The sequence below is a fragment of the Microtus oregoni genome, unplaced genomic scaffold (genome assembly GCF_018167655.1).
Source record: "Microtus oregoni isolate MIOR12 unplaced genomic scaffold, Mior012 000014F_ref0000157, whole genome shotgun sequence".
Taxonomy (NCBI): Eukaryota; Metazoa; Chordata; class Mammalia; order Rodentia; family Cricetidae; genus Microtus; species Microtus oregoni.
This window is the reverse complement of record NW_024543073.1, coordinates 39525002-39547621: the sequence shown is the minus strand read 5'-3', so window position 1 is coordinate 39547621 and position 22620 is coordinate 39525002. Positions and strand designations below refer to the sequence as shown.

Genomic DNA, 22620 nt, shown 5'->3' with positions numbered 1-22620 from the left:
CCAACTTTACCTCATGGGCAGCATGTTTTGCGACACAGCACATAGGAATGGGTGTTTGTTTTTTCCCTATGTGTCTGTCATTGGACAAAGACTTAAAATTGATGATGGCAATTCAGTGCTAGGTAACATGTGTTACCACTAACTGTTTTATTTAGTTCAAGGGTCACCTTATAAATCTCATCAGAAGTTTTGAGATATTACAGATTGCCCTTCAAACCCTATCACTTTCTTACAATTTGAGTTCACAGACTTATCTGAGCAAGAGCCATCTCCCCAGGTATGGAATTACCTCTGTTGGAACAGGATTGGAGTTACTCACTCTATGTTTTCTCAGAGGACCTGAGTTTTCATGTGTTCTAATGTTTTAATATTTTAAAATAATAGGCAGCTAGAGAGATGGGTCAGCAGTTAAGAGCACTCATTGCTCCTACAGAAGACACAGGTTCAGTTCCCGGTACCTTGCCAACTGAGGTAAACATTTTTACAGGTGGCTAACCTTGGGTCCCAGGAAACTGAAGTAGTAGTTCATAGCCATTCATTACTCCAGAGAACTGGTCCTCTCTTAAACCCAAGCACTCTTGTGACACACATGTGTATGTATAGTCAAAACACTGATATACATAAAAAAATCTTTAAAATGTGCAAATAATTGAAAATGAGTTTTTAATGCTATGGAACCAAACTATATCGCCAGGCAACATTAGTCCGTCCTCTCTCACCTGCTCACCAGTGTGTAACCTCTGACCTAGATTGTTTCTAGACACCAGAATCTTGAGAGCCTGTAAAAATTCAGTCAGAAGGCCAAAATAAATTCAGTCTCATTTTTTTATGTAGGCAGATTATTGATTTGCTTTGCTTGGAGAAAAAAAAATTTAGTGATTACCAGGTGTTTGCTTCTGATGTGTAAATTACTCATGGGCACATTTGAGAGCAGTGTGCTATTACTGGTTTAAGATGAGCTTAAGGGTGCTATTTGCTACAATATATGTAGTTTCCAAGAAGGCCAGTAGACCCTGGTAGAGACTCACTGTTTCACATGTAAATATAGCAAAAATGTTTTATTCAAACTCTGTTAACCTTCAAATAGTAATGCCACAAATATGACACCCTGGAAGCCCTGCCAGCTGAAGTAAACATTTCTATAGGTGACTAAATATAGGGCCCAGGGAAGTGAATGATTAGTGTCAGAAAGAAGAGAAAATGGCCTTCTACCTGTATAGCTTGCTTACTGGACAGCAAACCACCAGTTCATTCTTGCATCCAAAACTCCTGCTTATGTTACATTTTTTAAGGTCTTTCTTAGTTTCTAAAAAAAGTTCAGCATTGCAGCTCACTAAGCAGTTGCTTAGCAACCTGCTAATATTATAGCAAAACAAACAGCTCATTTGGAAAATAATGAAGTTGTGTCTATGCATAGGCAGAGCTGCAGAGTATCACCAAGTTCTCTTCCAGCCCAATCTGTGTCTAGTAAAGTATCTGTTAGAGACCCAGCTTTCATGCTTGATCACAGAACTATTAGTAAGGTCAGGGGGCATGAAGAAACCACACAGACCTTCATTTGAACAGGTACATGACTTGGGGCAACTTACTCCATTTCCCAAAACTTCTTCCAAAAAAAAAAAAAACCAAACTTTTTTTTTGTTTCACCTAAAGAAGGGGCACTGACATCCCGCTGGATTATAGTAGATGTTCTACAGGAATGAATTCCCTACCCTGCGGCAGGCTCACAGCTGTCAGTTTGGGACTCATTTGCCAGTCCTCACTGCAGGACCTTCCCTTGCAGATGCCCCGCCACCTTCAGGACAGTTGGGTAACTGCATGGAACTATTTCATTTTTTTTCTCTCATGGACATGAGAAACATATAAATGGTATCTGGTCTACGATAGTTCACTTTTTGATTTTTCACTTATATAATGATGTGTCTACAGAACCCATACTTAAAGATTTTGAATTTTGCTGTTTTTCCCAGCTAGCAATTAGCATAAAATCTTGTCTTGATTCCAGACTGAACAGTGACAGAAGCTCCAGTCAACTGTGTGGCTATGGGACAACTGATACCCCACACTGTGCTACAAGACTAAGCTATGGTGTTAACTAGATTAGGTGTAGTAAATGGGTTTCCCATACACCATGCTTTCAATGTATGATGAGTATATCAGGATGTGACCCCATTTTAAATGAAGGGGATTCTATCCTCATATATGAGTTGCTTTTCTGTTGCATGATAAATTACCATGATCATTGGCAACTTAAGGAAGAGAGGGTTTATTTGGGCTTATGATTCCAAAAGGATAGGCATCCATCCTGGCAAAGAGGCATGACAGCAAGTAGCAGGTATGATTGCTGGAGCAAGAGACTATGAGCTTACATTTACATCTTCTGCCACAAGCACAAAGCAGAGAAAGCATACTGAAAATAGGTGAGGCTTTTAATCTCAAAACCTATCCTCAATTTACATACATCTTCCAGGAAGGCTACCTACATAAATCTTCCCAAACAACACCACTAGTAGAGATCACTTCTAGAAATTGTAAGGCATATTTTGCATTCAAATCACCACACCTCCTTAGGGATTTACTTGGACTTGGCATCTAGGTTCCTCCTAGATGTTCCTTGACTTTAATATGAGGATCATCCCAGAAAGTGATAGGACAGTCTTCCTGTGACCATGCAGTGTATACCTAGTATAGAAGACTTGCGACAAAGCACAGGGGAAGCAACATTTTTCCATGCTTGGAGTTTTTAATCTGGTTGTATTGCTACTACCTCTGCTAATATTGTTTCCATTATAATTTTCATCATGAATGCAAAATAGAATTGCAGGAGCTGAAAGTATATCAGGAAGATGTGGGTGGTCATGGAACACCTCAAAAAGAGCTGATAGCTGAGGTTAGGTTTAAAGGTCAGTGGGACTCAAGTACAGCTGGTATCGCTGATGGACTGAAGGGCAGAAGAGTTGAAGGGTGGTTTCACAACGAGGACTATTCACACCATGGAATTGGACTGGTTTCCATTTTTGGTCACCTGCAAAATTCTCATTGCTGATTATTACCTACAAGCCATGGCTATACCCATTGCCTTCCTTGTATTTATGTTCTAGGAGTAAAACATGGTACCCTGGCCAACACTGCACTTTGTAGCATGTGGGAATAAGTAGTCAGTGTAATTTCATTTATTCTAAGGGTATACATAACTGCATTCCTTTACATTTTCTCTGGTGTATAGTGGAATAAGTGTAGCAATGTGAACAGGGTAAAAGGTGACAAGTGAGTCAGGCTAGGTGTCTATTGAGAGATATTAACTAGGTGGCATTTCCTTGAGTTCACATAGCCTTCTAATTCTACCTTATCTATAACATTAGCATTCATAGAGCACTTGTTATGTGCTAAGCACTGTTATAATCCTGCATGTGTTTTAGCAAATGAACACCTCCATTTATGTTGCTTATGAGGGTACTCAGACTGAGTCCCCCACCTCGGGGCTCAGCATTGCTACCTGAAAATCTAGTTCCCTGTGAGCTTTTCCAGAAGTGCTCTCTGTTTAGCCTGCTAATTGATCAAGATGCCCATGTCCAAATTCATCACTATGACCACAATCGTCAACCCAGATTGTACATAGAGATCTATGCATTGAGAGCTATCTTAACCTTTGCCTGAGGATACCCATTCGATCCTTACAAAACCCTACAGAGTACACACTAAGTGCATATCCTACCTACCAAACCATGGGGTCTCAGGGCTTGCTCAAGAGTACCAGCTGGTGAATGTCTAGGTTGGATCTGAAGGCACCTGCAGCAGAACTACCCTTCTGGGAGACTATGTTGTACATAACAAACAGGTTGAATGATTCAGCAGAATACTAGCTAAGCACCAGGTTCTACAGCCTTGTCTTCACCATCAAGACATTCTAGGATATTCTAAGAGGGCAGTGATAAGTTGTCCCTTGTTTCTATGAAGTACCCCTGCCCATAAATCTCATGCTACAACTTGGGCGGTTTTCCTGGTTACAGAAACATCTATTTCTAAGGCAAAGGGTGTGGAGAAAAACTGAACAGAGAGAAATGCTGGCTGGAAACCGAAAGGTTAATACTTTTTATTTCCATAAAAAAAAAAAGCCAGAAATCTGCCCTTGCTCTAACAGTATGCCTCTCTTTTGAATGGTCCATGCTCTCCTTTTCTCCTACCTCAAGCCCATTGTAAGTTGAGACTAGGAAAGAGAGGGGACTCACTACTAGAAGACAAACTCTCCATTGGTCTCTAAAACTCTGAGAGCAAAGAAATAGTGTCACTGCCTGTGTTTTCAGATAGGGACTCAATGAGTGAAACAGGTAGTAAAAAGTATCTAAAAGGTCAGAAGAGAGGCAGACAAGCTTTGAAGACAGCACCTCTTCTGCAGTGTTCTCCATTTTATCAGTAGTATACCCTCCACCATTTAGGTAGATACAAAAATGTTCCTCAACCCAAACTATTGCAGGAAGTTTATGAATACTTTGAAAATGTTTTAAACAAGAAGCAATGCATGTCACTCAGTACTCTACATGAAAAAGAGATGCAGAGATATGGATAAATGGGCGGATATGGGAATATAGAAAAGCAGACTTTAAGGGTTGGCAAGACTTTGAAATTGGCAAGCTTGAATGTGGTACAGCAGGCTTCCATGTGGAATCACAGTTAGTGTCTGTTACAGCCCTGAGGCATCAGTCTTTTTTTTTTTAAGAAAACTTGGCTTTTGCATTCTTCAACTAATTGACTATGTTATTAAGGGTTAGCTGATTTCCTTAAGATCAAGTGATGAAGATGTTAATACATATACCAAATACCTTCATCCAATGTTACTTGTTCAAGAAGACAGCTGTGATCCAGTGAAGTTTTTCAACAGGAAAATACAAAACCTTCAATTCTAACAGTCTAGATTCAGCAGTAGAAAGGAGATGTACGGAGTGATCCAAAGTCACTTAGTTTTGGGGGGCCATTTATATAACTCAAGTCTCCCAACCCAGATGTACCATCATCACAACCCTGCTTCTGGAAAATTCTGTAGTCACTGCATGACTCATCTTACAGGCAAATGATGGTGGCAGATTATTTGCCCCTGAGCCAGCATGTCCCAGCCAAGATAGGATGTATCAACAGGGCACACTGCAGCAGGGCCCAGGCCATAGTTACTATCCCACTCAACTGAAATGTTCAGAGTGTAGACCCTGCAACCACTATACTGCTGAGACAATTTCCTTAATGAGACCTTTTCAGAACCTCAAAATTGAAAACTTCTGAACTGAGTCCAAAATGAACTTATCTGGGAACAGAGCTATCCTTGTGGCAGTTTGTGTTTCAGTGAGATCAAAGAAATGTGCAGAAATCACTGCAGAAGCAGATACTCTCTGTGCAGGGAAAGGAGCTAACCAGAGCCTATTTATAAGGTATGCTGCGCATTGGGTCTGTTTGTTGCAATATATCCATTAGTGTTTGATTATGAGTAACAGATTCTGTTATAAGAATATAATTATAGTAAAAATAAATCACAGGGTGAATATCTTCTAATGGAATCAAAGCAGAATCAGAAAGCCAGTGCAGTGAGACAAAGTTAAGATGAGCAGCTCTGGGCATCTTTGCAACAGAAGTTCAAAAACCTGCAGAGCCCCAACAAAGTCATCTGTGTGGTCTCCCAGGCTCTGTTTCTGTATAAATCGCCTTAGGCTGAGTGTATACCCCTAGACAGAGCAGGCAAGCTCTGAGGGCTGCTGCTATAAATAGTCCTTTAGAAAGGAGAATTAGTTTTGAGCATGACATTTTTAGGGTAGCTGCAAGTGGGGACCAAAAGCTCAGTCAGAAAAGAGGCTTCCTGGGCAAGCTTGAGGATCTGAGTTTGATCTGAGAATTAAATAAGAAAAAGCTGAATGTAGTAGTGTATGCCTATAATCCCAGCACTGGGGATGCAGAAGCAGGTGAACCCTGGAGCTTGCTGACTTAACCTAATTGGCAAGCTCTGGTTCCCAATGAGAGACAGTGTCTCCAAACACAAGTTGGAATGAGGAATGATAGATATTCCAAGCCTGACCTCTGGCTTACACACAATGCACCCATGCATATGTAAGCACACATATATATTAGTCACTGTGATTGCAATAATAACTGGGGCTTATATAGAGAACCTCATGTTTATATATGCATATAAATGAATCTCCTGTTCCCGTCATAATTTTGCCCTCCCCACCTCCTACTCTACTTTCATGCAATTTATGACTTAAGTTTCCACAGATGCAGTCTTGCTTCAAATTTAGAGATCTTTGTCCTCAGACTTTTAGCATATAGAGCCATTTATGCCGTCATGTAAGTACTATCTGGGCAATGTGTGGTGGCTGTATTTCTTTGTAGCTGGCACGTGATGGGTGGATGTACAGTGACCACTGACTAAGTAACAATATCTCGTGTCTTAGGGTTTCTTTGGCTATGAAGAGATACTATGACCACAGCAACTTTTATAAGTGAAAATGTTTAATTGGGTGGCTTATAGTTTCAGAGGTTTAGTCCATTATCATGGCGGGATATGGATGCATGCAGGCAGACATGGTGCTGAAGAAGGAGCTAAGAGTTAATACATCTTCATCTGCAGGTAACAGAAAGTGAACTGAGACACTGGGCATATCTTGGGCATAGCAGACCTCAAACCCTGCTCCAGCAATGACACACTTCTTCCAACATGGCCACACCTACTCCAACCAAGCTACACTTCCTAATAGTGCCACTTTCAGTGAGCTTATTGGGGTCAATTACATTCAAGCTACTCTATCCCCCAACATTTTTATGGCCTAGAGTCCCAGGGACCCAAAAATATTCTTTAGACTTAGATTCTTATTTCACATCTAAAGTAGATAAGTAGGTCCATACCTTTTTTAGGCTCAACTGTGTATATAATGTAGGTTTAATACAAAAGCCTGATTCTAGGTATCTGGCCACAGAGGAAGGAACTGTAGTTATTTGACAACATTGTTCAGACAAACAAGGGGGAGAAGAATGCAGGCCAAGACAGACTGACTGACACCCATGACTCTCAGACTTGCTGAGTATAGTTTACAGACATCTGTCTTCTGTCATCCTTTATAAACCTCTGTAGTAGTGATGTGGGGTGTATCACTGTAATTATAAGGGCTTAATATAGTGATATTCAAGGGATTCCAAGATGAGCTTCCAGGCTACTTCTTGAACACCTCTTATCTATTCACCAAAGTCTCATAAGACTAAAATGATGGTCTCAGAAATCTGTCCTTATCTGTCCTGGTCCATAGTCTTTATCACCATTAATTGTTATAAAGTCCTGACTATATGCCTCTCAGCCTGTGGCCCTGTTCTGCTCTGCCTTGGACCAGGTTAACCCAGTGACTAAAACAGCATGTGACTTCTCTTTGAACATCATCTCTAGTCCAGACTTTAAGTTCAGACTCCAAGTTTTGTTAAGTGAAGTGGCTTCACATGGCTATGAAGGCTGCTTCTCCCAGGATTTTTCAAAATGCCTTCCAGTGTCTACCATTCCCTCAAGCCTTTCAGCTGTTTTTTCTATTGTAGAAATAGACGCAGAAGGTCCATGAGTGCATCAAGATCCTAAGTCAGTGGTGTGACTATATACAAAATGAAGTACTAAGATCATAGCCAAAAGTAGATCAGGCCACAGAATAATGACAAGACTGCAGATGATACTTTCTATTTATCACTGCATACTTGCATCCTGCCATGTGTACTGCTTGGTGTGATATTACCTCATCTACGGTAGGCAGGCATTATTGTCACAATTCTGGGCAGGAGAAACGTGAGGTAGTTCAGGAAGTCTGTCAGAAACTGAGCTCAGTTATTTGACCAGGACAAGACTCAAAGTAACATTGCCAGAATTCAAATGCAGTTTGTATTTCTTAAAAGTATCATGCTATACTGCCATCTCTGAGCCTTTTGCCTTTTCCAAGAGATAGTGTTGGAACTGGTAGCCAACAGTCCAACTCGGGGGAAGGAGCCAGGTTCTGAGGAGTCAATGAAGTTGGAGAACTCTTCCATGTAATCCATCAGCCTTCTGACTTACCTTGACCGGTGCTGGCCATATACTTTGCAGGTTCAGGATCAGGATCATCCCAGAGTTGAGGGGTCATGGGTGGTCTTTCCTCTCATTGGCTTTGTATCCCTGGTCTTCTATGACTTGCAGTGTTGTAGAAGAGGTAGACATAGGTCCTTTGAGATTTCCCCCTTCTATTCCTGGCTGTGATAGTAGTGCACTCTGCAATTTTGTGGGCAGTAGACCCAGCCTCTACCGTTTAGCGTGCTCTCGGTTAGCAATGATAATCTGTCAGTTCCTCTCTGTGCTCTGCATGAGGCATTTGAACAGTTGCTTAACCTTCCTGGACTACCATCAGCTTATCCTCACAAGGAAGAGGCTTGACCTGACATCAAAGGCACCTTATATCTCTCTTTGCATCTCTTTCAGGAAGTCTGTTATCCAGCTTGACCTTGCCAACACGAAGAAAGCGATGATTGTCCCCGCATTCGAGACACTGCGATACCGACTCTCTTTCCCTAAGTCAAAAGCAGAGCTTCTGTCAATGTTGGACATGGGGACCCTATTTACATTCAGGTGAGTGACCCTCACAGCATACATCTGCAGTTCCCAAAGCCTTTCTCTCCCATTACACCCAGATGTCAAAGATGTTGGCAAAGAGGTCAGTATGTTGCATTAGTCCACTATAAAGCCAAAGAGAGATACTAATCCCAGTATCCTTGGGACTCTGCTATTTCTCCCTGAATTGTTATTTACTTTGCTTTATACATGGATGGTAGGGACTGCATCCAGATGGAAAGAGGCTTGCTGGGGCAAGAAGCCACACATTTATGTTTATACTTTAAAAGGCATGAAAAAATCCATTTAGCACCTTGTCACTATCCCTTAGCTCAGAATTCTGCCTTTGGTGTACATGGTAATGTTCTCTAGAAGAACAAAATTGATAGAATATATATATATATATATATATATATATATATATATATATATAATGAATTTATTAGATTACCACATGCAATACAATCAGAATGGTTCAAAAATGGCTGTCTCTATTGGAAAAGCCAAGAATATAGTAGTTCCTCAATCCAGGTGTCTAAGTACTACAACAATACAATCTTATGCCAAGGATCTGGTAGATTCTTTCTCTTCAGTACACATTGAAAGGCTGAAGAAGCTTGTTCTAATACCACAGAAGGAACTAGCAATGGTAAGAGCAATTGGATAGATGAATTTGTCAGCCAGAGTGAAAACCAAGTAAACAAAAAGCTTTCCTTCTTCCAGGTCTGGCTACTACCAGTAGGTAACACCCACATTTAGGGAAGATCTTCCATATTAATTAAGGCAATCAAGACAATGCCTACACAGACTTTCCAGGGCAACCCAATATGTACAATCCCTCATTGAGACCCTCCCCTTCCCCCTTTCCCCCTATCCCACCCCACCCACCCCTACCCCCATGCTTCCAACTTTTGCCTGGTGATCTTGTTTGCTTCCAGTTTCCAGAAGGATCTATATATGGTTGTTGGTTTTTTTTTTTTTTGGTTCACCTTATTACTTAGCTTTTCTAGGATCACTAACTATAGGCTCAATGTCCTTTGTTTATGGCTAGAATCCACTAATGAATTAGTACATACCATATTCATATTTTTGGGTCTGGGTTAACTCACTCAGGATAGTGTTTTTTTATTTCCATCCATTTGCATGCAAAATTAAAGATGTCATTGTTTTTTACCGCTGAGTAGTAGATGTGCCACACTTTCTTTATCCATTCTTTCATCGAGGGACATCTAGGTTGTTTCCAGGTTCTGGCTATTACAAATAATGATGCTATGAACATAGTTGAACAAATGATTTTGTAGAATGATTGAATGGTATTGCTGGATCCTGAGGTAGGTTGACTCCCATTTTCTGAGAAACCATCACACTGATTTCCAAAATAGTTGCATGAGTTTGTATTCCCACTGGCAATGGATGAGTGTTCACCTTACTCCACATCTTTTCCAGCATAGTTTATCATTGGAGTTTTTGCTTTTAGCCATTCTGACAGGTATAATATAGTATCTCAAAGTTGTTTTGATTTGTGTTTCCCTGATAGCTAAGGAAGTTGAACTTGTCCTTAAGTATCTTTTGGCCATTTGAAATTCTTCTGTTGAGAATTATCTGTTCAGTTCAATACCCCATTTTTAATTGGTCATTAAGAATTTTAATGTCTAGCTTCTTGAGTTCTTTATGTATTTGGGAGATCAGACCTTTGTCTGATGTGGGGTTGGTGAAGATCTTCTCCCATTCAGAAGGTTGCCTTTTTGTCTTAATGACTGTGTTCTTTGCTTTACAGAAGCTTCTCAGTTTTAGAAGGTCCCATTTATTCATTGTTGCTGTTATTGTCTGTGCTACTGAGGTTATACATAGGAAGTGGTCTCCTGTGCCCATGTATTGCAGGCTAATTCCCACTTTCTCTTCTATCAGGTTCAGTGTGGTCACATTTATATTGAGGTTTTTAATCCATTTGGACTTGAGTTTTGTGCATGGTGACAGATATGGATCTATTTTCATTCTTTTACAGGTTGACACCCAGTTTTGCCAGCACCATTTGTTAAAGGTGCTTTCTTTCTTCCATTGTATAATTTTAGCTTCTTTGTCAAAAATCAGGTGTTTATAGGTGTGTGGATTAATATCTGAGTCTTCAATTCGATTCCATTGGCCAACGTCTCTGTTTTTATGCCAATACCAAGCTGTTTTCATTACTGTAGCTCTGTAATAGAGTTTGAAGTCATGGATGGTAACTCCAGAAGTTCCTTTATTGTATAGGATTGTTTTGGCTATCCTGGGTTTTTTGCTTGGCTATCCTGGGTTTTTTGCTTTTCCATATAAAGTTGATTATTGTTCTCTCAAGGTCTGTGAAGAATTTTGTTGGGATTTTGATGGGGATTGTGATGGGGATTGCATTGAATCTATAGATTGCCTTTGGTAGAATTGCCATTTTTACTTTGTTGATCCTACCAATCCAAGAGCATGGGAGATCCTTCCATTTTCTGGTATCCTCTTCAGTTTCTTTCTTCAAAGACTTAAAGTTCTTGTCAAATAGATCTTTCACTTCCTTGGTTAGTGTTACCCCAAGATACTTTATGCTATTTGTGGCTATCGTGAAAGGTGATGTTTCTCCATTTTCCCTCTCTGCCTCTTAATCCTTTACAGGATTAATCCTATACAGGAGGGCTACTGATTTTATAAGCGGATCTTATATCCTGCCACATCAATGAAGGTATTTATCAGCTGTAGGAGTTCTTTGGTAGAGTTTTTGGAGTCACTTATGTACACTATCATATCATCTGCAAATAACGAAAGTTTGACTTCTTCCTTTCCGATTGGAATCCCCTTTATCTTCTTATATTGTCTTATTGCTATTACTAGAACTTCAAGCCCTATATTGAAGAGATATGGAGAGAGTGGACAGCCTTGTCTTGTTCCTGATTTTAGTGGAATTGCTTTGAGTTTTTCTCCATTTAATTTGATGTTAGCTGTCAGCTTGCTGTAAATAGCTTTTATTATAATCTCTTCAAGACCTTTATAATAAAGGGGTGTTGAATTTTGTCAAATGCTTTTTCAGCATCTAATGAAATGATCATATGTTTTTTTTTCTTTCAGTTTATTTATATGATGGATTACTTTGATAGATTTTTGTATGTTGAACCAGCCCTGCATTCCTGGAATGAAGCCTACTTGATCATAATGGATGATTTTTTTTATGTGTTCTTGGATTCAATTTGCCAGTATTTTATTGAGAATTTTTGCATCAATGTTCATGAATGAGTTTGGTCTGTAATTCTCTTTCTTTGTTGAGTCTTTGTGTGGTTTTGGTATCAGTGTAACTATAGCCTCATAAAAAGAGCTTGGCAAGGACTCTTTGTTTCTATTATGTGAAACACATTGAGGAGTATAGGTATTAACTCTTCATGGTCTTCTTGGAAGTTCTGGTAGAATTCTGCACTAAAACCATTTGGTCCAGGACTTTTTTGGTTGGGAGGTTTTTGATGACAGTTTCTATTTCCTCACGACTTATAGGTCTATTTAAATTGTTCACCTGGTCTTGATTTAATTTTGGTATATGGTATTTATCTAAAAAATATCTATTTCTTTTACATTTTCCAATTTTGTGGCATACAGGCTTTTGTAGTAAGACCTAATGATTCTCTGAATTTCCTCAGTGTCACTTTTATGTCCCATTTTATTTCTGATCTTATTAGTTTGAGTGTTCTCTCTCTGCCTTTTGATTAGTTTGAATAGGGGTTTGTCAATCTTGTTGATTTTCTCAAAGAACCAGCTCTTTGTTTCATTGATTCTTTGGATTGTTTTCTGTGTTTCTATTTTGTTGATTTCAGCCCTCAGTTTGATTATTTCCAGTCTTCTACTCCTCCTGGGTGAGTCTGCTTCTTTTTTTTTTTTTCTAGAGCTTTCAAGTGTGCTGTTAAGTCTCTAATGTGAGATTTCTCTGTTTTCTTTATGTGGACACTTAGCAATGCTTTCATAGTGTTCCATAGGTTTGGATATGTTGTGTCGTTATTTTCGTTGAATTCAACGAAGACTTTAATTTCTTTGTTTATTTCTTCCTTGACCCAGGGGTGGTTCAGTAGTTGACTGTTGAGTTTCTATGAATTTGTAGGCTTTCAGGGAGTGGAATTGTTCTTAAATTCTAACTTTACTCCATGGTGATCTGATAAGATTCAGGTAGTTATTCCATTTTTTGGGGGGGGTTGGGGGTTTTTTTGTTTTGGTTTTTTAAATCAAGTAGATTTTAATTAACAATCTTAGAGAATTCACAAGAATATTTGCAATTTATTCATGATGGGGAAGGACTTTGTTGAGAGAGAGAAAGACTCATTTGCTTGGGCGTTAAGTCTACTCTGGATGCTTGGGGACCACAACATAATAAAGATTTTCCCCTCTACTTTGAGTTAAAACTTCAAGCAATCCTGACAGGTAAAGCTGTCAAGACTCTTAGGACAAAATCCATTTTCTTGAAGAGATTTTTACAAGAAGAGAGTCAGAGAGGACATGGGACCATCTCCTGCTCAGTGTAACCTTTAACAGAGTTGCCTAGCCACTGACACGGAGCTTTTCATGTCAAACAATTTTATTTCTAAGCTTTTTTAATATTTATTTATTTATTAAAGATTTCTGCCTCCTCCCCACTTCCGCCTCCCATTTCCCTCCCCCTCTCCCAATCAACTCCCCCTTCCTCATCAGCCTGAAAAGCAGTCAGGATTCCCTGCCCTGTGGAAAGTCCAAGGACCTCCCACCTCCTTCCAGGTCTAGTAAGGTGAACATCCAAACAGCCTAAGGCTCCCACAAAGCCAGTACGTGCAGTAGGATCAAAACCCAGTGCCATTGTTCTTGACTTCTCAGCAGTCCTCATTGTCCGCTATGTTCAGCGAGTCCGGTTTTATCCCATGCTTTTTCAGACCCAGTCCAGCTGGCCTTGGTGAGTTCTCAATAGAACATCCCCATTGTCTCAGTGTGTGGGTGTACCCCTCGTGGTCCTGAGTTCCTTGCTCGTGCTCTCTCTCCTTCTGCTCCCCAAGAAATGCCCTATCTTACAACAAAAGTATATGCTCAACTATGTTCATAGCAGCATTGTTTGTAATAGCCAGAACCTGGAAACAACCTAGATGCCCTTCAATGGAAGAATGGATGAAGAAAGTATGGAATATATACATATTAGAGTACTACTCAGCAGTAAAATACAATGACTTCTTGAATTTTGAATGCAAATGGACGGAAATAGAAAACACTATCCTGAGTGAGGTAAGCCAGACCCAAAAAGAGGAACATGGGATGTACTCACTCATAATTGGTTTCTAGCCATAAATAAAGGACATTGAGCCTATAATTCATGATCCTAGAGAAGCTAAATAAGAAGGTGAACCCAAAGAAAAACATATAGTCATCCTCCTGGATATTAACCTTCATCAGACGATGAAAGGAGACAGAGACAGAGTCCCACATTGGAGCACTGGACTGAAATCCCAAGGTCCAAATCAGGTCCACTTTTTTTTGTATCTGTACATTTTTGCTTTGTTACTGCATATGTGATCAATTTTTGAGAAGGTTCCATGAGATGCTGAGAAGAAGGTATATTCTTTCTTGTTTGGGTGGAATGTTCTATAGATGTCTGTTAAGTCCATTTGATTCATTACATATGTTAGTTTTCTGATTCTCTATTAAGTTTCTGTTTGGTTGACCTGTCCATTGGTGAGAGAGGAATGTTGAAATCTCCTACTATTAGTGTGTGGGGTTTGATGTGTTTTGAATTCTATTAATGTTTCTTTTACATATATGGGTGCTTTTATATTAGGGGCACAGATATTTAGGATTGGGACTTCATTTTGATGAATTGTTCCTGTTATGAGTATAAAGTGTCCTTTTCCATCCCTTCTGATTCATTTTACTTTGAAATCAATTTTATTAGATATTAGGATAGCAACACCCACTTGTTTCTTAGGTCTGTTTGATTGGAAAACCTTTTCTCAACCCTCTACTCTGTCTGAGGTAGTGTCTGTCTTTGAGATTGAGGTGTGTATCGTGTAAACAGCAGAATGTTGGATCCTGTTTTCATATCCATTCTCTTAACCTGTGCCTTTTTATAGGTGAATTGAATCCATCGATATTATGTGGTACTAATGACCAGTGGTTGTTAACTCTGGTTATTTTTGGCGGGGGGGGGGGGGGGTGGTGGTGGTGGTAGTGTTTCCCTTCTTTGAGATGTGCTGGTGGAGGATTGGCAGATGTCTGTGATATTGTGGGTATTGTTGGCGTCCTTGGCTTGAGGTTTTCCTTCTAGTACTTTCTGTAAGGCTGGGTTTGTGACTACATATTGTTTAAATCTCTTTTTGTCCTGGAATATCTTGTTTTCTCCATTGATGGTGAAAGAAACCTTTGCTTGTATAGTAGTCTGGGCTTGCATTCATGGTCTCTTAGTGTCCTCAGCACTGCTATCCTTGACCTTCTGGCTTTCATGGTTTTCATAGAAAAGTCAGGTGTAATTCTGATAGGTTTACCTTTATATATAAAGTTTTCTTCTATAATTTTGTTGAATATATTTTCTGGGCCATTGATCTGGAATTCTTCTCCTTCTTCTACCCCTATTATTCTTAGGTTTGGTCTTTTCATCCATATTTCTTGGATGTTTTGTGTTAAGAATTTGTTGGATTTTTCTGTTTTCTTTGATCAATGAGTCTGTTTCCTCTAGACTATCTTCAGTGCCTGAGATTCTTTCTTCTATCTCCTGTATTCTGTTGGTTATGCTTGTCTCTGTAGTTCCTGTTCTTTTACCCAGATTTTCCATATCCAGTCATCCCTCAGTTTGTGTTTTATTACCTCTATTTTAGTCTTCAAGTCTTGAACTGTTTCCTTTACCTCTTTGATTGCTTTTTCTTGGTTTCTTGGGTATCTTTGGGAGATTTATTAATTTCTTCTAACTTTTTGTTTGTCTTCTCTTCCATTTCTTTAAGGGAGTTTTTTACCTTCTGTTTAAGGGTCTCCATCATTTTCATAAGGTTACGTGTAAAGTCAATTTCTTCTACTTCTTCTGGGATAGGTTGTTTAAGTCTTCCTGTTGTGTCTTCACTGGATTCTGGTGTTATCATGTTGCTTTTCAGGTTGTTGGAGGAATTCTTGCATTGGCGCCTCTTCCTTCAAATGAGGCTTCTTGGTCCAATGTTTGCTGTGGCTGACTGTATACTTGTATACTTGGTAGTTTTTTTTTTTTTTTTTGGTCTGCCCTCTCTTAGGTCCCCTCAGTACTGGAGCTGGCTCTCAGATCCCCTCTGCCCTGAAGCAGGCTGTGCTGTGGGATCTAAGGGCCCCACAGATTAAAAGGAGTACTTGTGGGCAAGGTGGAATGGGGTAAAGAAAGCCAGTAGCCAGGAACACGCCCAGCTGGATGGCCAGAAAAGTTTAGGGAATTGGAGGAGGCCTAGACTCCATTCCCATGACTGGCCGGCTGGGCGGCCAGTCACTCACCACTCCTGATCTCCTCAGCACAGGAGCAGGGCCTCTCGCTGGGCTCCTAAAACCTTGCAGACAATAAGGCAGGCCCCAAAGCCCTGTTAAGGTTTTTCATTGTTCAAGGTCCTCTCTTCCTACATGGCGGAACAGGGATTTGAACCCTAGTCCAGAGCACCTACTGTACTTTGCTTGGAACCTCATATAAATTCCCAGTCATCACTTATGCTGTTCCTTTTCTGCTAAGGCACCAGGTATCAAAGCTGCCTGTTCAGCAAATTCTCAGAAAATCAACTGCTCATAGCCTAATTTTTAGATTAGACCTGTGATTGACAGCTCACAATATTCCTTCCATGCTCCATTAAAGTACCAGTTCTTCTGTCTTTCTCTTCTTTCCCCCCTTTCTTTATCTCTATCTCTCATATCTGACTTTAGTAAAAATTGCTGCATTGATGAAACTGAAGCTTAAGTTGCTGCCTTTTCCTAGCCTGTTTATCCTAACCATTGAATTTGCTGTATGGTTTAATAAGTCCATCCTCTTTGATGAAACAAAGATTTAAGAAAGAGTTTCAGTCCTGCCACTTGTTAACAGGGACTGACTGCCCTTTTGCTTTCCAATTTCCTGGACCCAAATAATCACAAAGAAACTAAATTAATTACAACATTGTTTGACCAATGGCTTAGGCATATTCCTACCTAGCTTTTATATCTTAAATTAACCTATTTCTATTAATCTGTATAGCACCACAAGACTATGGCTTACTTGTAAGGTTCTGGCATCTTTCTCCTTTGGTAGCTACATGGTGTCTCCTTGACTTCTCCTTGACTCCACCTACCCTCTGTATATCTCCTTGCTGACTTTACTCTGATAAACCTTTGGCCAAAACAGGTTTATTCATCAACCAATAAAAGCAACACATATACAGAAGGACATCCCACATCAGCCACTGCAATGCCACCTGCCTTGGGGCATTTACTCTCTCAGCCATGCTAGCTTTACAGAGATGTTTCTAGATTAGAAACATGAATTATCTGTATTCCTCTCTCCTACAACTAAGCTATTGGATCTCACCCTTACTTTTATTTCACAAAGCTTTTCCATACTATTGCTGTGACAAAACATCATCACAAAAGGTAAGTTGAGAAGGAAAAGGTTTATTTGGCTTACACTTCAACGTTGCTATTCATCACTGAAGGAAGTCAGGACAGGAACTCAAACAAGGCAGCATCCTAGAGGCAGAAGCTGCTGCAGAGGTCATAGAGGGGTACTTCTTAATGGCTTGCTTATCATGACTTGCTCAGCCTACTTTGTTATAGAACCCAGCCTCAGCAGCCCAGGGATGGCACCACTCTCAAAGGGTTGGGCCCTCCCCCACTGATCACTAATTGAGAAAATTCCTTACATCTGGATCTTAGAGAGGCATTTCCTCAACTGAGGATCCTTCCTCTCTGATGACTCTAGCTTGTGTCACATTGACACACAAAACTAACCAATACACCGGGGTTACCATGTTTTCTAACCCTTTCTGATTTTGTTGCCCCCTACTGTAACTTTATTTTACTCCCTGCATCTTCCTTCCCCACAACTTACAGTGACAATATACTACCCACTCACTGGTATACCTCTCAGATACCTCTCAAGTTTTAGATTATCCATCCACTCTTTCACAGTGCACTCTTTCACATAAGTAAGAACAGAACATCAATATAATGATAGGAAAGGAGAGAGCCTTGGAACTTAGAGCTGAAAGGAAATTTTTTTGAGATGAGTTGGGAACCTAAGAACGAATGTGGTAAATTCAGGTACATTGAGTGCAAATAGAGTCCTAATCAGCCTCAAACCCCTGATTTTTTTCCTCTTGTATGAGTGTTGAGGACAGTGGCACAGAAGCTGGCTAGGCTACCTGGGCCTTGTTACTGTTTGCAACCCAACATTGGATACATTTTTAGAATTTAAAACAATATGTGTCTAGAGCATTTAAAATAGTCCCCAAACATAGTAAATTTGTAACTAATATATTTTTCTGATTGTCATGTGGTCATTTCTCATCACCAGATAACAAATACCATAAACACAACACTGTAAAGCAGTAAAGACTCAACCTCACTGTCTGTCAGCTTGCACTGAGTAGCCAACTCTCTGCCCAGAGTACCACTGGATGGAAAGCAGATGTCTGAAGAATACAGGTCTCCTCTAGTGCCACATGTTCCTCTTTTTGTTCGTTAGATACTGATAGGATTTCTTCCCTTGTTACCACAGGGTAAGGTCTCATCTTTACTAGCTTTTGGATGTATACCCTCATTAACTCCTAGTTCCTTGCTCTTTGCACCCTGATTTCATAAAGAGCTCACAACATGATTCTTTCCTTCCTTTCATACCTGAAGGCTCATGAGTCATATCAGACCTACCTAGGCAATCTCAAATTTTGTTAGTACAGAGGTACCTGCTTAATAAGCTTTATATCTATAAAAATCCACTCTTGCCACAGAATATAATATAACCAGAGGGTATCCTACTCATAGGTTCTGCCCTATCATTAAGGATTAAGCAGGATCACCAGTGGTCCCTGGTGGGAATTATCAGATATAGATTCCATGTTGCCAAGTGCGTGGAAGTTCACAGACATTTTTATGAAGTCTTCTCTTTAGTGACAGATAACTCTGATAATCTGCATTAATTTCCTGGGGCTCCTGTAACAAAACACTACAAAATAGGTGGTTTAACTCAACAGTTGATTATTTTTTAACAATTTTGTGAGTCAGAAGTTGTTTTCCAAAGCTCTAGGAAAGACACTTTCATTGTTCCTTTCTGTCTTTTTGCTGGTGATTGCCAGCAATCCTTGATACCCCCTTTTGTCTTGATGGATCTGTCACTCTAAGCTCTGTTTGATCTGCACGTTAGTCTCACTGTATCTGTGTGTCCAAATATCCCTCTCATAAAGGGACATAAGATTAAGTCCCACCCTAATTTTAACTTAATTGTGCCTGTAAAGGTCCTGTTTTCTGTTAAAGGTTTGAACTTGAATGGGGGTTTTGCAGGGACATGGTGCATCCCAGTAGGAAAAACATATCAAAATGCATTTCTTCTTCCTCCACATCACCAGGGTTGGGAAAAGCTCAGCTTCCATCCTTTCATTCATTGGCCAATCTCCATATTTCCCAGGTATCACGTTTGGACTAAAGGCCATGCACCCACAAACTTTGCCAAGTGGCGGACTGCCACCATGCCTTATCGGGTTGAGTGGGAGGCTGATTTTGAGCCGTATGTTGTTGTGAGACGAGACTGCCCTGAGTACGATCGAAGATTTGTGGGCTTTGGCTGGAACAAAGTGGCTCACATCATGGAACTGGATGCACAGGTAGGAACAGAGCACCTTACTGCTATTATTCAGGGAAGGAAACAGGTACAGATATTAGAACTGAAAGAGAACCTTGGAGATAAGATGATTAAAAACAAACTTCAGAGGAACAGGATGTGTTCAGGGACTAAAAATGAGAACATGAATCTGATTTTCTAGGCTTTAAACCTCAAACTTTTGTTCTTGCACAAGAGAATTGGGTTCCTGGCCACGATTAGGCAAATGTGAGTCTCCTGTAATGTATCATCTTACCCCTCCATCCAGTAAGGAAGGCAAGCACAGGATGACTAGTCATGACTTGGCTTTCAAGTTGTATAATTGTGTCACTGTAAATAGCACAAAACATGCCACTAAAATGTGGTTAATTATTCTACCCTTCAATTAAAACAGCAGTGACTTTTAGACTGGGTTTAATCTTGAAAGCCTTCATTCATTTATACAATTCTTAACAAACTTATACTTCAGAAGAAGTCTGCATAATTTAAATAAGTGAAGCCTAGGTACCGCACACTTTCTGCAGAAGACCAGATAGTGTGTGGAGATTGTGTGACCTGCAAATCTACCTTGCACCTGCTCAGATCAAGAATTGTTTTTCCTCCATAGATGGCCTGTAAATAAATGTGCATGGCTGGATTTCAGTACAGTTTCAGACAGCTACCAGAAAGGCTGTAGTTTATCATCCTCTGTGTTGAACAAAACTGCTCTGGTTAAGTTAGGGGGATACTTGGATCCCTTGAATCCCACTATTCATATTCTTCTTCGGGCTTCTCCTTTTTGCCACAGTATTAATATTTCTCAGCAAGACTACTCCAAAATATTGGAACACTAAGTTAGGTTAGTGATGGCTATCCATGAAACAATTGTTCCATTGAGTCTGAGCTATGCTAGGTGACTGAGAACCATTGGTGTTGGGAGAAGGTTGTGGAATAGTGTCCTCATTAAACAAAACAAAGCCTGATATCCATCCATTGATATCCATGTCATGACCAACATAACTGTTTACAGACCATGAGCCTTGGCCTGCTTTTGCTGTTCCTAGATAGAACAGTGGTATTTCTGGGACCAGAAATGTTGTATGGAGAAGGTTTAAAGAAAAGTTAATTTTTCCCATCACCAAGGCTTTGCTTGCCTTTGTTTTAGACTCTTTTCACAGCGCTTTTGCAAATAAACCCTATACTTTCCTCTATTTGCCTGTGGGATTCATAAAACACAATTTTACCCATTCCAGGGAATTAAGAAAGTGAAACACTCATCATCATCCCTCAAGATAGATTTTCTCACTCTCACTTTGTAGATGAGCAAACCAAAGTTTAGATGACTCCTATATTTTGTACAAGTTCATGGGCATGGTCCTGAAGCAAGTTACTCTGTAGCTAGTATGCCCCCTTTCCAGTGTTATTCTCCAGTCCCTTGATTCAAAGTCATATATGACCCAAGGCTCTTGCAAGATCTCTCATTACCTTGTCTTCCTCCTTCCAGGAGTACGAGTTCATCGTGTTGCCCAATGCCTACATGATCCACATGCCCCATGCCCCCAGTTTCGACATCACTAAGTTCCGTTCCAACAAGCAATACCGCATATGTCTCAAAACCCTGAAGGAAGAGTTTCAACAAGACATGTCCCGACGCTATGGCTTTGCTGCCCTGAAATATCTCACTGCAGAGAACAACAGCTAGCACTATGAAGACCACCGCTAGGGAGAGACATACCACTGAGGAAGAGCCACTTGCTGCCTGGGGCCCAGCATTGAAGACAAACTCTACCACTGTTTTCTTTGGTTTGTTTTCCTTTGTCTCTTTGGCCCCTCAAAGCTGTTCTTTTCTAAGATCTTGGACAGCAACCCAGTCCACCACCATGAGGTGCTTCCAGAATGGGACATGGAAGTGTGGAAGCAAACAAAGAGTAAACAACTTACCACAAAATCACAGACCAAGTCAGGATTTCTCGATGCTCTAATTGCTTTTTAATAATTATGGTTCAAATCCTAGCTGTGGAGTAAGAAGTGGGCTATTCTACTTCATGCCAAGAAAGAGGAGCAAACTACTTCTTCCTAGGAAGGGAACTTTATTTCCCCTGCCACCTAGCCAGGTACCCAAGTGGAGAGCAAGTCAAGGATCCCAACTACCATCTGGAGACCAGCATAGGGACATTATATATGTAGGGTCCTGGAAGTAGAATGAATTGATTCTTTATTCTCAAAGTCTCTCTTGTTTTGATTTGTTTGAATTTGGGAGATACTATTCATTTTGATTTAGGATTCCAAGCTAAAATAATTACCTAATCGTTAAAGCTCTAAAAGAAAAATCAGCTCCCCCAGTCAGCAGTGGCTGGGCAAAGATGAGCCTCCTCAGAGAATGTTCACACATGGACAGCTTCCTTCAGAATGAACACTGAGATCCCCTGATGCTGAGTTCCTACTCTCAAGACCCAGGGTTATGACAGGAACTACAGAAAAATGAAGCCAACACTATATGCAAGTCACATTCTTCTATGGACAGTAACTGAGCGCACAAGGAAAGGTCTTCAAGGAACTACTTCAGTACTCACAGGCCTTTAGAAGAACTTAATAGTTCTTCCGCTCTCAGGCCTTTAGAAGAACTTAATAGTTCACAGTAACCCAGTCCGAAGACTTATGTGACCACATGGAAGCCACTGGAAGAAAGAGGTCAGGCACTTCCAGAAAAGGGTCAGGCACTTCCCTTTTGGAAGCACAGGAGTTAGTAACCTTAGTTTCCCTCAGGACTTGTTCTGGGGTTGGTAAGCACCTCTTCACTTCACAGATGGAGGAAACACTGAACTTTTTACTCATTTCCTTTACTCTTCACTATTAATGTTGTGTTTCCATTGATGAGAACAAGAGTTAATGGCCTACCCATTGCTGGACTGTTTGTATTGAGTTGCCATGTGACTAGTGAAAGCTGCATTCAATAAACAAAAGTATGGACTGTTTCTTCCTCATCTCCCTCCCACTCTTGAAAGAAGCCACATGACATACTTGGTCTAGAGGGCAAAGTTGGTTCCATGCACAGCACCTCACACTCTGTTATCCCATCTCATCTTTCTCGTTGTTTGAAATGTTACATTTTTTTCTCTATGTTTAGACTTAGATCTTACTTTCTCCTCTAACCCTCAACTCATTTCAAAATTTCCATTTTGCATCTGTCTCACTACTGTAGTGGTGATGTTTTATTCTAAGTATGCAAATCGTGGAGATCAGAAGC

At 40.3% G+C, this 22620-nt stretch overlaps 1 protein-coding gene across 3 annotated transcripts in view; it reads left to right on the top strand.

The window, feature by feature from the left end:
* The window catches only part of Large1 (LARGE xylosyl- and glucuronyltransferase 1), a 510741-nt gene extending 488397 nt beyond the window's left edge, over positions 1–22344 (top strand). For all 3 annotated transcript variants that reach the window (XM_041663357.1, XM_041663358.1, XM_041663359.1), the window contains 3 exons: positions 8468–8614; positions 19203–19398; positions 20878–22344. In XM_041663357.1, coding sequence (XP_041519291.1) covers positions 8468–8614; positions 19203–19398; positions 20878–21075 — 541 coding nt within the window. In that variant the 3' untranslated portion in view covers positions 21076–22344. The remainder of the gene's footprint in view (positions 1–8467; positions 8615–19202; positions 19399–20877) is intronic.
* Positions 22345–22620: the final 276 nt, after the last annotated feature.